The sequence below is a fragment of the Populus nigra genome, chromosome 10 (assembly GCF_951802175.1).
Source record: "Populus nigra chromosome 10, ddPopNigr1.1, whole genome shotgun sequence".
Classification (NCBI taxonomy): Eukaryota; Viridiplantae; Streptophyta; class Magnoliopsida; order Malpighiales; family Salicaceae; genus Populus; species Populus nigra.
The window spans coordinates 4,740,119-4,757,077 of NC_084861.1; the positions used below are offsets into that span (position 1 = coordinate 4,740,119).

Here is a 16,959-nt window from a genome sequence, read left to right on the forward strand (position 1 = left end):
AAGAAAAAGGACTCAGTATTCTTTAAGGGGCACCACATGGAAGAAATCTTAACTAGCATCTTTTAAGTGGCTATAGCAGAAACATATATCAGTAGCTTCAGTTCTTTTGGTGATCTAGGTAGAGTATCTTACGGGATTTATTTGCAATGTCAATGTCCTAAAGTTGTTCTAGTTGGGGCACTAGTAAGCTGAAGAGAAATTCAACTACAAAGGTGCATCTGATGGAAATTCATGGTTCTACAGCCCTGCAAAGCAGATTTTGCTACCTACGTAATGATAATCAACAACTTTAACAAGTAATAAAAACTAGAATTGTGTGAAACCGGAGTGCATACCTGCTGGCAATTATAGATTCAAGTCTACTATCCAAGGAAATAATGTTTCAACTGTTAATCTTTTCTGTGTACACGGTTCGGCAAAACAAGGAAAATATACAAGTGGCTTGGTTGCTGGACTTTCAGAAAAACAATGTCAGTGCAGAAAATTTCTAGTGAGTTTCTCTGACCTCTTGATTTAGTTTAATACGTAAATAGGATTTTGAAGTCTAGTTATACACATTAAAATAACTGTCACATTACAGGAGGTTGCACGAGCTTAACTAATCTTGCTTTTCTTTTTCCTGTTTGTGTAATGATTAACTGATACAAACTGCAGAATTCCTATTACAGTGGTGTTGTTAATAAGATTAGATTCATTTAACGATAGACCTGATGGCTCTTGAGTTTGCTCTTTGCCATTGTCACAATCTTAGTATATTAGAGTAACATGCAGCTTTGATGTACTTCTACTAGACAAACGCAAGCTAATATTCATGGATAGAAGTTCACATAAGGCACAAAAGTACATCTCATAACTGCAAATAAGAATATTTAACATGGAGTTTACATCATTCTAGCTTAGTATATCGCAGCGGAGAAGAGAACTTCGGGATTGTCAACCATCGTCTATGAAAACGCCGAAATCCATGAATTTTAATCCGAAAATGAATTTGCATGATCTTCCTGGTTAAATCACGACATCTTCTCTTAAAGTTTTTTGGTTTTGATAATCCGACCAATTTTCCAACATACCGACATTCTGCATGTGCTGGAACACAAACAAAACATGAATGTAAACCAAAAGTAAAAGAATATTTATTTGTCACTTCTTTCTTAACTCATTCTCTTGTCGTCATTCTGCTGATGAGACTGTTGAGCAACAAATTATCGTTTTATAAGACATTCTTATTTTAGTATTTCTCTAATTGCCATATAGATGATGGAATGACTTGTGGGTTAGTTAAGAGTTTCTCAGCCCTGAATCCATCAAAACATAAGAGACATCATCTGGTGCCTCTATGTGAAGCAAAATTGAACTTGCCCTTGTTCTTTTCTTTAATTTTGTCTGTAATAACATAAATGACCTGAAAACTTTACCTTTAAACTTTTTAACATCTTCATTTTCTTCCAATTTTTCCTTGTGCAGAACCTGCAAGTTGCAGTAAGAAAATTAGTCTCACTGTCCTCGTTTTGAGGGCTAATGTATTATAGACTTGTGATTGCTTTTCTTGCAATGTGGAGTTGCTAGGTTGGATCCAAAATTACCGTTTGGAGTGCAGGGGAAGAAAAACAAAAATCAAAATGCAAAACAGTTAATTTTTCAATGGCAAGAAAGGAAAACTGTAATGCTCTTTGGTTATCAATCTTATGTTTAGGGTTTTTGTTCAGCACCTCAACCAAACTTTCCAGACGCTTTTGCATCCTTCTTTGTATGAAACCTCTGGTGCCCTATTGGAGAAAATCTTGTCAGCAAAGGACGTATGCGCTATGAACTCCAATGCTCAGCATCCTCACGCCCAAAGAACCTCAATTAGAAAATAAAGAAAAGAAAAAAACCTTGATAGAAAATATTACCTTCACGTGTTTTTTCACATAGGCATAGAAGTTCAATAGACTCCATACTGTTTTGTCTAGTTTTTTACCTTCAACATGGCGTGAAGAAATATCTGGCAATGTGGAAGCAAATACGTCAACTTAAACATGCTCAACCTTTTCTTGTATGTTGTGAACCATGTCTAAGAGGGGGAGGATAACAAATGCTATTATTAATATCCAAATGAAAATTTTCAAAATCAATGAATTTAGTGCCTGTATATTGTGTATCAAAGTTATAGCTAGTTTGTCAAGCAATTTTGTTATTTTCACTTATAATCATTGCAGAACGATGGAAATGTTGTTTAAACCACTCTATTCGTGGTTTCGTCTTCAGTTATGAGCAAGGGAATACCAAAAGTGACAAACCCTCCATTGGTGCTTAAATCTTCTAAAGGTTCTCCTCTCAGTTCTGGCGGAGGAATGGGTGACCAGGTGCATGGTGGTGCTTTGGCCCATTTTTCTGAACTACCCACATCCATGAGTTCCTATTGCAAAAGGAAAAGGGGAAAGGCTAATGAAGATGCCGTGTTTTTTAAAGAACAACAAGAAGAGAATTCAGGACCAAACCAAAAATCAGATGAGTCTCCGATGTTTAGTGTTTTGCGAACCTGAAAGAAGGCTGTTGCTATAATCACATCTGAGTGCTCTTTAAAACGCATTGGGAATACTGCTGTGATTTTTTGTGGCTGTCAAGCAAAAAATACTATTTCAATTTAGCAGCCTGTACTCCAATATGAAGTCTAATATTGTCCCCCAGGGATTGAAACCTTAATTAGAAGAAGATGATGATTGCCTGAGTGGTATTACCTGTCTGATGACATAGAAGGGCTCTCTTGGGTGATAAACAAGTTTAATTGGCTTATTCATTCCTTGGGATGTGTCCTGGGAATTGACATTTCTCAACATTTCTTTCAGCTGAGAACATAGTATAACTGCTTGCACTGAGGAAATTTGCGTAATCACTTTGTAAGGGTCTGGAAAGGAACATTTGTATCAGCATGATTATGAAGTGCAGAAATTTCACAGCATGGTATGAAAATGGACAAAAAAATAAACATTTCCTATTAAGATTTTCTTGGTTATCCTTTCATTCCTTACAAAATGATTGGATAAGGAAGATCATGATGTTATTATTTTCATGCTCCAAATCATGAAGATTACACGGGCTTCAATTACAAGTCATTCAGCATAAAATTTCTTTTTCACTAGTTCTAATTAGTTTTAGGATCTTGAGTTGAATGCTTTGTCTACATTTAGTAGAAGTCCTTTTTTCAAATATTTTGTTCAGCTCTTATTATTATTTCAGCTCTCCACCTAAACAGATGGTACTATTTTCTGAGTTGTTGACTCTTTTCAGGAGTATTATCAGCTGATCTCTTTATTTCCTGCTCTCAGTGTCACAGAAAACTTGGTATGGATGTCTTCAAATCTGAGATTGTGGACAGTGGAACTGGCAGAAGCAGGAAACCTGTTATTTAAGAGGACAGCTAACTAAGCACTACAGTGATCTGGTACTCTAGTTGATCAAAGATTCAAAATGTCAGGTTTAAAAATGTCTAGTTTGGGTGGTTGAACTTTTCTTTGTACTGTTAATTTGTCTTTGCTGTAACACCTGAACTCAGGTTTACTGCATGGAGTTCTTGTATCTCTTGTTTGTGTAAAGAATTTACACAACTTTCTTCTCGTTCAAGCTTTCTTTCTTCTTTTGTAGACTGATAGTTTGAATCTATGTTTTCGCTGTATATTCCGTACTGATGCTATAATATATTGAAAACCACTCTCGATTTTTAGGTGAATAGAAGGAATAATATGCTTAAATTCAAGACAGCACTAGTATGTGCCACAAAGTACCAATAAGCTCTTGTTTTTTTGTATATAATTATTGTTATCGCGATGATTTGGAGAAGTAGCAAACCTTTTCCACGTGGAATCTTTGCAAGATTTAGCTTTAGGGTAAGCTGATATCCTTCTTTTGCAGGTTCAACAATCTCCACAGCATCCGAGCAAACTTGCTTTACCATCTGCGTAGTGTACGATGACAAACCATATGATAGCAGGGCTCCCTGGGACAGTAGTGGAGTTGATATTGACAGGTAGTTATTTTGTGGATCAGCTGCAGAAGACTGTGAACATTACAGGATGATTACCAGAATAATTCTCAACATTTTGTTGAAAGCCTATATATGTCAGGATAGCTCAAATTGACAGATAGTAGGCACGTCCTTTTTTAGCATGCACACAGCCATTAATCTCAATTATTTCCACAACTGCAGATTTCCAGATGCTGAGTCATTCCAACTGTTTGTGTTGACATAAGTTATCTGTAATTATCATGCTAAGAGTGCAATAGACTAACCTGAACATGGTATTCCACGCACCCGAATTCATACAAGTGATGATCAATCTCCACAGGCTTCTCAGCACTATCATGAAAGGAACAGAATCAATTTTCATCATCGTTTTTGTTGATCATCCATGCAACTTGAGATGCATGTTTGCTTACTTGGAATGTGAAGGAGAAGAAAGCAATTTCAAAACTGACCAGAGCAATGAAAGCCTACTATTTTCAAGGTTAGCATTATGTTAGTTTCCTTTTCCTTTCCTCGACTACTAGAGCTTGAATATCTAGAATTGCATCCACAGAACATTTTCTATTTCTATATGAAATATACTGATGAGATAGTTCTGTAGAGGCAGAGACTTGTTACATGGAGTCGATGAGACACCTTAGCAGAACTTATCATACATTTATTTCTTAATTTCCTGCTTTTTATTTCGGGTAAGCCAATGATAAATCATGTTGTATGCAGAAGTTACCTTTGAACAAAGAAATTCAATCATCTCAGATATGATAAATGAGGATTAGCAACAAGTAAAATTCTACCTTGAGAATCTTGATGGATCAAAAGTGCTTACTGGTATAACTTGAGCAGGATCTCCTTGAGTGCAGGGGACACCCTCTCAAAGCATGCCATGTTGAAGAATCCTCTATCAAGTTCTAACTCGCATGGTGGTGGAAATGAACTGAGATATAGAACTTCAAATCCACAGGTTTTGTCTATATCTGTGAACTTCGAGTAGAAAGCAAGTTGAAATCTTGCAATCATTTTGAGCAACCCATGAAGCAAGTACCTACCGTTATTTCCCTCTCATCTCTCCATCTTTCTGCTTTGTCACTATGTTGTTTGTAAAGTACGCTAAATCGATCACCTGCCAACATCCTCCTACTATAAGCTTCTGTTTGATTTTCCTATACTTGTGCCCATACTGTGAGGACATATTTAAAAAAAATATATTATTTAAATATCACAAGTGCATTTTAAAAAAGAAAAAAAAATCAACTATTGGGTTAACGGTTCAAAATTTAAACAAAAAAAAAAACAATTATGATAACTTAAAAAAAAATTCTTTTTCTAAAAGGAAAAAAACAATGCAATTTAATTTTCAACTGATTAAATATGAAAAGAAAAAAATAGGTAAATAAGGGACAAGAAAAATTGATCTAAGTTAGCTCGGGTTAGCATGACAAACATGTACTCTGGTAGTAAGAGGCAAGTTAACCCAAGTTAACTTATCAAAATCATGATCTAGGTCATGAAATCGAGATAACCTGATAGAAAATAAATAAAAGAAAACCACAAAGTTTATTTAAAAAAACAATGTCAAACAATGAAATCAAAAAATAAAATAAGTAAAAAAACAAAAAAAAATGTCAATCTGCGTTGTTGACTTTTCAAACTTATGACCTAGGTCAGTGGACCAAAAGCATATACATGGACAAACTAAAAGTCCAATTCTTAATCAATCAAATGTTAAAAGATAAAATCGGGAAAAAAATTCTACAAAAAATAGCAATTAAAAAAATAAAGATAAAAAATAATAAATAAATAAATTAGAGGACAACAACGAATTTTTTATTGAAGGTTGAAATTAAAAAGAAAAATCATTGTAACAAAAGGACCAAAAAATAAAATAAATGAGGACCAAATTAAAAAAATAATACATTCTTAATTTGAAATAAAAAAAAATTGTACAAAAATATTAAGAAAAAAATAAAAAAAATAATAAGTACCAAATTGAAAAAATAATATCTCACAAATTAGGATTGAAAATGAAATAAAAAAAACTTTTACAAAAGGATCAAAAACAAAATTAGAAATAAAAAAAATAATAACTAAAGTTGAAATATCGATAACTAAGAAGATAATTCTAAAATTTTAAATAGTCAACACAATTCTCGAGGGGATAGAGATAAAAAAAAAAGGACAAAAAGCTTCATCCATGACAATTCACCATGTTATTACCACTCACCACCCCCACCAAGAAGAAGACACCATGGAGATTCTAATAATACAGTGAAAAGGTATTTGTGGCTATTAAAAGGCACCGCACATGCCGTCAGAAGGTCGTGAGCACCTATTGCGTGGTGGCATATATGTTACATGCTTCGCTCATTTTTTTTATTTTGATAATATTTTATGTTTATTAAAATATTAATTTACCTTTAATTAACTTTATAATAACAAAAATAAAATCAGGTTGAAAAGATGGAAAAGTACCCAATGCAAGATTAACAAAATTTGTTTTTAAAGCCAATTAAGTTATTTCACTATGCTTAAAAAAATTAAAAAAACTCTTAAATGTTAATTTTAGAAATTTTACTTTTAAAAGTAAATTAATAACTCTAATGTATTTTTAAAAATTAAAAAGATAATTCTATCTTCCATAAATCTGGTAATAGCTAAAGCTTCTTATGGGAAAACTAAAATAACCTCAATACTAAAAGTTCATTGATTTAAAAAAAAGAATTATAATATTATAACGAATAGTGAAATATATGTAGATGTAAAATGAATATACTTTCAATAATTATAATACGACAATGCCTCTCTTCGTTTTTTTAATGTTTCCTCGTTATTTTACTTATACGTAAAACAATTAAAAACAAAATAAATAGAGAGCGAATCTTCCAAAACGAACATAAGAAAAAAAGGAAAGTAAAGAACCTCTCTCATGAAAATCAAAACATAAACAACACTGAAAAATAATATAAATAATATGTTAAAAGTATGGTAATTTTTATTTTTAAATGCTTTTTAAAAATATATTTATCTTGAAAAAATATTAAATTGAAACTTTATTTTGATATTTTTTGATATACTAATATTAAAAATAAAAAAATTATTTTAATGTATTTTTTTAAAAAAATATATTGCATTATGATAAAACACGCGCGCGCGCGCATACACATTAAATCTAGAATATAATTAAAGAAGATTTTAATTCTTGATATATGAGATTATATAAGATAAGCATTTTGTATTAAATTTAGTTTAAAAAATAAAATTTGTTGAAAATTATTAGATGAATCTTATTCATCATTAGGATAAATCAATAAAATTTTTACATATAATTAAATTTAATTGTATCATTTTATGATTGGTGCATTATTAATTATTTTATTAAAACGGTGGTATTAAATGTGATAAGATTTATATTATAAATATTATTAATTGAATTGATGGTTAATGATTTATATAAATTTTATTGATTAATAATTTTATAAAGACCATCAACTAAATTTTTTTATCTATTAATTTATCGAAGCCAAAACACAACAACACAATCGGAAACGGTAGTGAAAGGCAGAAGACCACTAGTATCAGAATGATCATCAAAACCAAAGCACCCCCACCGAAATTGTCTCCACTTCAGGCATCACCAAGACCCTTGACTAATCACAATATCCCACGTGGATAACTATATCATAACGAGATTTAACTAACGTACACCATCAAACCACTTCATGGTCCGGTCGCCCATGTCAATCACTGACAGCCGTCGTATCTCCTCTCCTTTCCACTCTTCAAAAAATAATAATAGACCAATAGTAGTCATAATTAAGGGTAAAAAATAACATAAAAGGGTCTTGAGGAGTCTTGACTAATTTATATAGGAGAGCAAACAAGAATTACGATGTCTTGGGTTTCTCTAAAAAATCAATCTTGGGTTTTTTCTTTTTTTTTATTAAAAATTTAAATTAAATGGTTTCATTTTCTTTCTTGTTTGATTTACTTCTTAGAACGATTAATCTTATTTTCTCTGTCTTATTGTTCGTTTCCTTTTTCACACGGCTAACTATCAATTAGCTTAACAAAGCTCTTTTCTTTTCAAAGCTCCAGTCTTTCTGTCGCTTTCTTGGGAAAGCAATGTTATTTCCTCCTCCTCCTCCTCCTCCTCTCGATGACTCCTCCTTTTTATCCCTTCTCTTTTAGATTTCTTGATAATATATATTTTCTTAACCAAATTCAGAGCTTGATCGTGTAAGAAATGAGCGTTGACCTTTTATCTTGATCAAAACCCTATCAAAACAGCCTTAACCACGCAAAAAGTTTGTATTTTGGGGTTAGGGTTTGTTAATTCTTGATGTTCGGAAATCTGGGTTGGTGTTATTTATGTTAAATGTCATTTTGATTGTTAGAATTGGTTTTTGATAGCATTGTTTGTGCTTTTTTTGGGTTGTGGTGTAAATTCGTAATAGTCAATGGAAAAGGATGTTGGTAAGGATGCTAATGGATCAAAAAACGAGCCTTTGATGATGACTTTAGACTCTCCAGATGTTGAGGAGGATGTTGAAGAGAATGGAGAAGATTATAGTGAGTTCAAGGCTTTGTTGCCTCCTAGGAAAGGTGGGATGTCAAGAAGTCCAGACAAAGTCAGGAGAAAAGTTCAGTGGAATGATAATAACGGGAATAAGCTTGTGGAGATTTTAGAATTCGAACCCAGGTAATTTCATAATTTTTGGCTGAGTTTTGGCATTTTTTACTGTTCTAGCTTAGCTTTTGTTGTTATCTGATATTTGATTCACTAGTTAAGTTATGAGTTTTTCAATTTTGGAAACTAGTTGTGACTTAATCATCAAAAAGAAAAGTTGTTGGACTAGTGCATTTATGGGCATATGATCTGGCAATGCTTTATCATCTATGAGCAGATAAACTTCAGTTAATTGATAGATGCTGGGTGAAATTATCCTGGCGGTTTTTAAGTTATTTCCAAGCATTTTGATGACTTGTTTTGGATTTGAGTTGTTAGACTTTTCCTCAATTTGAGGAGAAGTGTATCTGTATGAAGTATGAACATTAGGCAAGTTCCACGCATACCATGCAAGTATTTCTGGAACGAACTCTAATTAAGGAACAGGCTGGAGTGAGTCAAGTTGTTGTGGTATAAGCAGAGCTTGACCCTCTCGAGTCTGTATTCCTTTTTTGATTCTTGGTCACTCCCATTTACCGAACATAACAAATTACTTTGTATTTAGTTTGGAAGCCTTGTGACATAAGTTATCACTTATGAAGCCAATTTTCTTGTAATCTTTGAACAGCTACTCCTGTTGTGTTTTGCAATGGATATATCGCTGAAGTTCTTGCCTATCTCTTCTACATCTAGAATCAAAAGGACATGCCCGTTCAACATCATCTAACAATAACAATGGGACCTAATTATCTAGAACACTTGGAGCAAATGATATGCTATCAACTTTATTAGCAATGAGGAGGAATGAATATTATCATTATAATGTTGGAAACTTCAAACAAAAATGATTGAACCACTATGAAACCTAGATTTTTATTTAAGCCGCTTGTCGTTAGTTTTTATCGATTGATCTGTTTGCCATCTGGTGCTTAACATCATTCAACCTTCAGGTTCATTTACTGTCATTTTAGTTTGATTGAACGTTAAGTGACCTCTGTTTCTCATGAAGGAAGTGGTTTGTGCTAAGAACGTTACTGTTATTTGGACTACAGTTATGATAAGATAAAGTAATTATCAAAAAAGGGAGAAATAAAGATTACACTGAAGTTTTAGCTATTGATAAGAGCAGTTGATTTTTTCCGTTGGCTTTCATTTATGTTGTGGATCTTGTTAGTAATCTAGTATCAGACTTTCCTTTCGCTCTGTCTAGTATCCTTGCAAGGTTCCATTAGGAAACAATTTTCTCATAAGATGACACATTATTCATTCTTCTTTTTTCTTTTCTTACCATTAGCAAGTTTCTCTCCATTGCTTCCCACAAAAAGAAGGTGGCTAATAGTAGTTTTCTGGTGGGTTTTGATAAGACCCCTTTGTTTCAGCTGATTCAGTGCAGTTCGAGTGTGGATTTAGAAATCTACACTTTGGTCTTTGTCAACCACTCTGATTTGGTGGATGATTCAACCTGTTCCTAGCATCTCATTTAGTATTGTCAAGTATTATCTGGTGCAAGTCTTGCTGATTCATGTTACGATATCCTCTCCGGATGTTTAATTGATGTTCAAAAGGTAGCCATTATTGCAATATGCCTCCCTAAAATTGAGGATGAGACTTGTAAGAAGGATCCGAGTAAAATGAAAGTCAAGATAAGAAAAGAATCTAAAAAAAAAAAAAAAACTGAAGTCATTTATTCCTCTGGAACAAGAACCCGTTGCTTCTATCTGTAGGAAAACCCTGTTGTAATGGTAATGTCTCAATTGTTGCATCATTTGGAACTTTTCAAATCGACCTGCTCTGTACTGTGGTTTTGATGTGGGTGGAAGGAACTGGTGCTATGATCAAAACATCTGTAGATAACACATATTTTAACCGTCCAATTATTTTAATGAACCGGTGAAACACTCAACTGATTAAATCTGCGTCAGTTCCAAGCATTAGGTGACCTTTTGAGCTCTTCAAATATACTTTGTTGCCTTTATGAATCACAATTAATTGAAAAAATTAAACACCAACGTGTGTCCACAATAAACTCTTTAGCCTGTGATGTTATTTATCTGAGCATTGACTATCTTCTGTTCATAGATCTAATGTTAGTTGACTATTATTGTATCCCTCAATCTCCAGTTTTCCTTTGTGGCTGCAGTGATGTTGGTGATTCTGATGAAGAGGATGGTAAAGATTATTGCTCATGTACAATAATGTAGATATCATCAGTACATCGATTTGTAGATTTCTGCTGGATAAGCTAGTAGGGTATTCACTCCAGCCACAGCATGATAATTGTGTGAAAGGATTGGTTTTCAACTTCTTGTTGTAGGTGAGGCACCTTGCCATCCTTGTCAACATTTTGGCGCTGCTTGCCGAAGGGAAATTTAAGGAGGGATTTTGGTGGTTTCTTTTGTGGTGAGTTCTCAAACAAGCAGCTTTGAATTGGTGGATCTTTTCCTGGGAAATAAAACAGACAGAAATAAAGATGATCTAGCTCACATGAGATGTCATAGGATATCAATTAAAACTGAATATTTTTGCTTTTTGACATATGATTGTATATAAGAGATGAATAACACTCTGACGATTAAAGTTACATTTACTTCACTCTCGTGACCACTCCATTATTCCTCATCCTATCATGCCACCTATGTTTTCGCATGCTGCTGCATGTTTACAGGATCAAGTTTCCTGTGATGAACCTAGTGATCATGCATGATGTATGTAATGTGTAGGGATGAGTGGCACTTGTGGTGCTCGATCTATTCCCTTTTAGGTTTCGAGTGTGTTCATGCATGATGTATGTGATGTGTAGGGATGAATGGCACTTATGGTGCTCTATTCCCTTTTAGGTTTCAAGTGTGTTTTGCGTTGTCTTAGTTTTTGTAGTTATATTTTAAAAAAATAAGTTAAAAAAAACATTTTTAATTATGATTTTTAAAAAATATATATTTTTAGTTAAAATTGTTGTGAGATAAATTTTTGTATGCAAAATAAAAAAAATAGATATGCAAAAATGAAATACATGTTATTTTAATTTCTATTAAAATAAGGTTTGAAAAGCAATTGTTTGTGGGACTTGGTGCAAAAAACAGAAGTTATTTGGTTTTGAGATTTTTTTTTTCTTTTTGTTGTTTGGAAAAAAATACAAAAGCTATGACAAAAATAACACACACGGGATGTTTTATAAATTCATGTTAAAAATAAAACAAATAATTATTTTAATATATTTTTAATTAAAAAAACTTTAAAAAATATATGTACAACACGAACTAACAACAACTTCGGCAGAACTCGTCATGATTAATTCTTGTTATAGAATTGCATGCGCAAACCGAAACATTGCGATCCTGTAGATTAATATAGGAGTATCCTCGACTTGAACAGTTCTTGAAAGACATGTTTGTCCATTTTGCCAGTATTGGAAGACATGTTTCATCGTAAGAACCATTACAGACCACCACTTTTTGTCTTCTACTACAAACAACACTGGAAAGTATTTGACATGTGCCTCCTTGACCTCTGTATGTCCATGGATTGACTTGGAAGGTAATCCTCCAGACTCTGATATACTTTAATGATTGTGAAAGTGAGAAACTGAGAATGGTGATATTTGAAATTGAGCTGTTCAGCTAGTACGGATTCTAAGACAAACAGTCTGAAAAAAAGAGGAAAATAAAATAATGATGTCGAGGAACAAGACAGTTAAAGCTCACCTTCTTTACACTCAAAACAACACCAAGAAGTGGATCAAAAATCAGAAACAGAGACACGATCACATCATCCCAAATTGTTCCAACACTTGCCCAGTATAGGCTACAGAAAATAACAAGAGCAACCCCCCTGCTGCGTTTCCATGGACAGATTCATCCCAACTTCATATGAGAACAACCTCTTTTGCTTTCTCGCCTGAGGTAGATTTCCAGGAAATTGGCCTCTAGCTTGGATCCATGTGTTTTTCTTTTTTCTTTTTTTTTTTGAATTTATCACTATCTTGAAGAGTAAAAAAAATGGAATTTTCTTAGCAGGTCTCCGAGTTGGCAATGTCTGAAATGTGCGTATCTTCTTTATTTCTCCATGGATATGTACTGTCAAACAAGCTTTTCTTTAATGGATTGGTCTCAACATCATTGGATGCAGTTTTATTCTGGTAAGAATCAGGAGGAACTACCCAGTTTGAGAGGCTAGCATCAACTGCAATTTCTTGCATGAGAGCTGTGGAGTGACTGATATTCGAGAGTGAACTAAGGGGTGGGTGTTGCTCAGATGCTACATTTTCTTTCCTCTGTTGCTTTGGTGGTTGTGTTCCCTTTGCCTTCACTGCTTTCCATTGACTGAGATTTTCCACTGGTTTCAGCACAGAATGAACATATTGGCGCGATCTCAATCCTCCCTCATTTGAATCACCGAGGGGCTTTAGATTTTCAGTTGTCCCCTCTTCTCCCAACTTTGTCAAAGAATTTCTTTTCTGTGAGCTCACAGATAAGGAGCTGAATTGTCCAAATAACTCCTTTTGATTTACTCTCAATTCATCTATATCGCAGCCATTGTTATCATCATCTTCATCTTCTTCGTCGAATTCTTCTTCTTCATCATCCAAATCACTTTCTTCACGTGGTACTTCATACTCTTCATCATAACTGTCAACGCAGTTTCTATATCTATAATTTGATGGATAAGATGCCATTTTGAACGCGGATGAATCCCCTTCAGATATAGAAGAAGATTGCCTTTCTTTTGCTGCAACTTTGTCAGTCTCTTCCTCATCACTTTCCCAGTAATCATTTCTGCACTCCTCTTTTGGAAGTGGCTCATAAGTCTTGACATTCAAATTGAAGCTCACCTTCTTTCTAACCTTATAGTTCAATGACTCCTTAGGTCTTTTGCTGTCAAAAAAAAAAAAACACACTCACCAAAGAAACCAATCTTGACCGAGCACAAAATAAATACAAAAAGAGAGACCCACAGCACTGAAAAATACAACACAAAATTAAATGATTGGAGAATATGGGAAAAATTGAGTTGCAGGGACTGATGAATTAATGAGGGACCTGAGTTCAGCCTCAGAGGTTATGGAATTCCCTGCTGTGCCACAATCTGTAGAAACAGAATCTAGAAGTTCATACCTACCAAGTTTCTGCTACATCAAAAATAAAAAGATGGTAATATGTTTTAATGTGTAAAAAAAAACGGTAATTAAAGAAAAGAAAATTGAAAAGAAGAAAGCATACTTGGTCTCTAGAAGCCGGTTTTCTACGCTTTCTCCTAGAAGACAAGCAGAAACAGCCAAGAAAGCATCCCATCAGTTTGAGAGAAACCTCAAAGGATTCGACGATGTTGTTAATGGTGAGATGGAGATTGGCTAAAAGTAAAGAGAGAGAAGGAGAAGGAGAAGGAGAAGGAGGCTGTCAAGTGGATTTGAAAACCATTTCGTGCTCCAACGGGTTTTGAAAATAGGAACGTTGGCCTTCAATGATTGTTGTTTAGAAGTGGTGGTGGGTCGGGACTAGGTGGACCATGGGCGTGTGAACTGCATGGATTTACCATTAATAATATTTAAGGGAGCCTGAGACAAGGGAACAGATGAAAGCGATGAAACTACTTTTGTCTTCGCCTAGCGCGCGGTACAACCAACTTCTTCTTTTTTTAATTTTGAATTTTTCATTAATTTTTAGATTATTTTAATAATAATTCAGTAATTTAAGGTAAAACTCATTCATGAATCACATAATTACTAATAACTAATAAGATTATCTAATCATAATTTTACAGTTTAACTCATCAACTTTTAGATTTATTTTTTAAAAATTATCAATTCAAATTTCACAAACTTTAGGATAACTAGAAATTTATATGGTTATTAACTTTAGTGCTCGTGGAATTAATCGAGATACATATAAGCTGACCCGAACACCCATGTTAAAAAAAAATTATCTAATACCAAAAGAATTTTATTTTAGCTAGTAGAGTTGTTCATTTATGTTTCCAATTTATAGTAAAGGAATTATTCACGAGAAGATCCTTGGTTCCAAGAGTTGTTATTAAATAAAAACTTTGTTGTACAAAAACACAACGTAATTAATATATATTATGTTGATAAAAGGGCTCAATAAAACATTTTCTACTAATTAAATAGATGAACTGTATCAAAATCCCATTATTCCACTTTCTGCAATTCTTTACATGAAGTACCTATAGTAGCATTTAATATTAAACCCAATTTATTTTGATGGGTTGGCTTAGAAATTCATAAACTATAACCTAGATTATAAATTTATAATTGAACCGTCTGTCAATTTAGTCAAACTCACATCAATTATCAAAGTGAAATATATAAATAATTTATTTTTTTTTACTGAAAAATGAAAAAAAAAGATCTAACTTTTGAGTCAATTTGAAGACGTGTGGATTGATCCTATAAGGTAGTAATTTGTAGGAAAGACAATATAGATAGGATTTGAGATTATATATATCCAAATCTAAATCTAAAATTATTATCTACGTACTTGACTCATAAACCAACGGGTATAGATTTTTAATTAAGTTTTAAGTATTCATAACCCAACAACTATATAAATTAGAAGCAAATTGGATTTGCGGTTTGCGTGACACTGCGACTTCTATCAAATTTTTTCTAACCAAAAAAGAAAATGATCATTTGATAATAACAAAATTTTTTCTAACTTTTAGTTAATTTATAATAACAAAATTTTCAAGGCTTAGTTGCCGTCGGTGGGTCTGTTGTAGGCTAGCGAAGAGAGTGAGACAAGTCATAGGAAACGAAGTGTCGATTGGAAGGACAAAGTGCAGATTATATATATATATATATATATATATATATATATATATATATATATATATATATATATATATATATATATATATTCAAATTATTGATGTATTTAGGGTCGAGGTTTCAGTAGCTTGGAGTGTATGGATTCAATTATTTTTTTAATATATAATAAATTAAAATGATCATGAAACCTTACTTTTAACTTTTAGTTGATATAATATTAAATGTTGAAATTGAGAGAAAAAAATTTATGAAATCAATATATAATTTAATATAAAAAAATTATGAATCATAATTCTTAAAATAATCTAATATTAAAAGATATAATTGAAAAAAAAATAAAAAAAAAATTTGGTTTTTCAATGGTAAGACTAGAAAAAAAAATATGAAATACTATTATGATAAATAATATTTTGTTGGAGTGGCTAAAATGATTTAGCCACACCATTTAGTATTTTGTTAATAATATTTAATCTAAAATTTGATGCTTTGCTTTTGAGTTTTTCCCAAATTTAATTAGATTAAAAGGTTTTTATCCATTTAAATCCAGTAAAAACTAGTATAACCGAATTGATATATAATTTTCATTTTTAATGACTCAAACTAAACTTGACAGCCATAACCCAAACATAATCATTTTCCCCTTTTCACATTATTATTGGTTATTCACTCTTCTAGATATCTCAAAACCCTAATTTAAATTTTGAATTTCTCCTTATTCTGTCTAGACTTAGAAAATTAGTTGCTAAAATTATGTTATTTAGTTTCATAATAACATCTTAAAAGAATATGAACATCCTATTTTTCACTTTACATGTTCTTTCCTTGGCTTGGATTAACATCTAAAAAAATCAAAATCATGTTTTCACTTCAAATTTATCTTCTTGAACTTGAAATTAGCTTCAATTTCTTCAAGAGATCCAACACATGATTCAGATTTTTTTTAAAATTTTGGACTTGTTCTTACTTTGTTCAATTAAAAAATAGCCATTTACCTGCTCAACTTTATAATTGAATTTGAAAATTATCAAAACCCTATTATTTCAAAATTAGACTCAAACTCATATTTTCTTCGTAAATATAAAACTATAAAAGTAACTATTTAGTAGTTGGTCCAGTAGTAAAAAATTGAGATTAAGAGATTTACTCTTTCTGTTGTCTCAAATTTAAATCTTGTGGTTATTAATATGATGACTATTGGAGGTTTACATGGTCGTTAATTTCAGGACCCGTGAAATTAATTGAGGTGCACACAAGTTGGTTCGGACACCAACGTTAATAATAAAAACAATAATAAATAAAACTATAAAAGCCTTGAAACTCTTATTTTAATTTTAGAAGTTTTCCTCATTTTTAATATTTTTTTTTGTTGAACTTATAACTAAAATTCGAGAATTATAATTGAAACCATGAAAACCCTATATCTGAACACTAATTTTGTGAATTAATAGTATTTGTTACATGCATTCTTTCTTATAATTTATATTTGTCTTTATCCTAGGACTTGTTAAATAA

At 32.3% G+C, this 16,959-nt stretch overlaps 3 protein-coding genes and 1 long non-coding RNA gene across 5 annotated transcripts; 2 read left to right on the top strand and 2 right to left on the bottom strand.

Moving 5' to 3' along the window:
* Positions 1–788: 788 nt before the first annotated feature.
* On the bottom strand, positions 789–4,984 carry LOC133705986 (actin-related protein 2/3 complex subunit 2B-like). The gene is made up of 10 exons (XM_062131472.1): positions 4,830–4,984; positions 4,270–4,336; positions 3,829–4,036; positions 2,721–2,887; positions 2,522–2,599; positions 2,266–2,398; positions 1,893–1,984; positions 1,710–1,766; positions 1,416–1,467; positions 789–1,086 (listed from the first exon to the last, which is right to left on the bottom strand). Exons 1-10 carry the CDS (start codon positions 4,886–4,888, stop codon positions 887–889), a joined length of 1,113 nt encoding a protein of 370 aa, XP_061987456.1. The 5' UTR covers positions 4,889–4,984; the 3' UTR covers positions 789–886.
* LOC133705988 (uncharacterized) lies at positions 2,809–5,166 on the top strand. The gene is made up of 5 exons (XR_009844373.1): positions 2,809–2,943; positions 3,309–3,452; positions 3,892–4,006; positions 4,187–4,484; positions 4,724–5,166. It is a non-coding gene; the product is annotated as an uncharacterized LOC133705988 (long non-coding RNA).
* Positions 5,167–7,726: 2,560 nt separating this feature from the next.
* LOC133704434 (uncharacterized) lies at positions 7,727–11,258 on the top strand. The gene is made up of 3 exons (XM_062129254.1): positions 7,727–8,699; positions 10,807–10,835; positions 10,981–11,258. The coding sequence occupies exons 1-3, from the start codon at positions 8,458–8,460 to the stop codon at positions 11,037–11,039; spliced, it is 330 nt and encodes a 109-aa protein (XP_061985238.1). The 5' UTR covers positions 7,727–8,457; the 3' UTR covers positions 11,040–11,258.
* Positions 11,259–12,310: 1,052 nt separating this feature from the next.
* On the bottom strand, positions 12,311–14,147 carry LOC133704839 (uncharacterized). 2 transcript variants are annotated; one of them, XM_062129858.1, is made up of 3 exons: positions 13,883–14,147; positions 13,703–13,791; positions 12,311–13,537 (listed from the first exon to the last, which is right to left on the bottom strand). In XM_062129858.1, exons 1-3 carry the CDS (start codon positions 13,952–13,954, stop codon positions 12,673–12,675), a joined length of 1,026 nt encoding a protein of 341 aa, XP_061985842.1. In that variant the 5' UTR covers positions 13,955–14,147; the 3' UTR covers positions 12,311–12,672. The 2 variants fall into 2 exon arrangements, with proteins under 2 accessions (XP_061985842.1, XP_061985843.1); XM_062129859.1 differs by having other exon boundaries at positions 13,703–13,788; positions 13,883–14,145.
* Between the last annotated feature and the right edge of the window lie 2,812 nt (positions 14,148–16,959).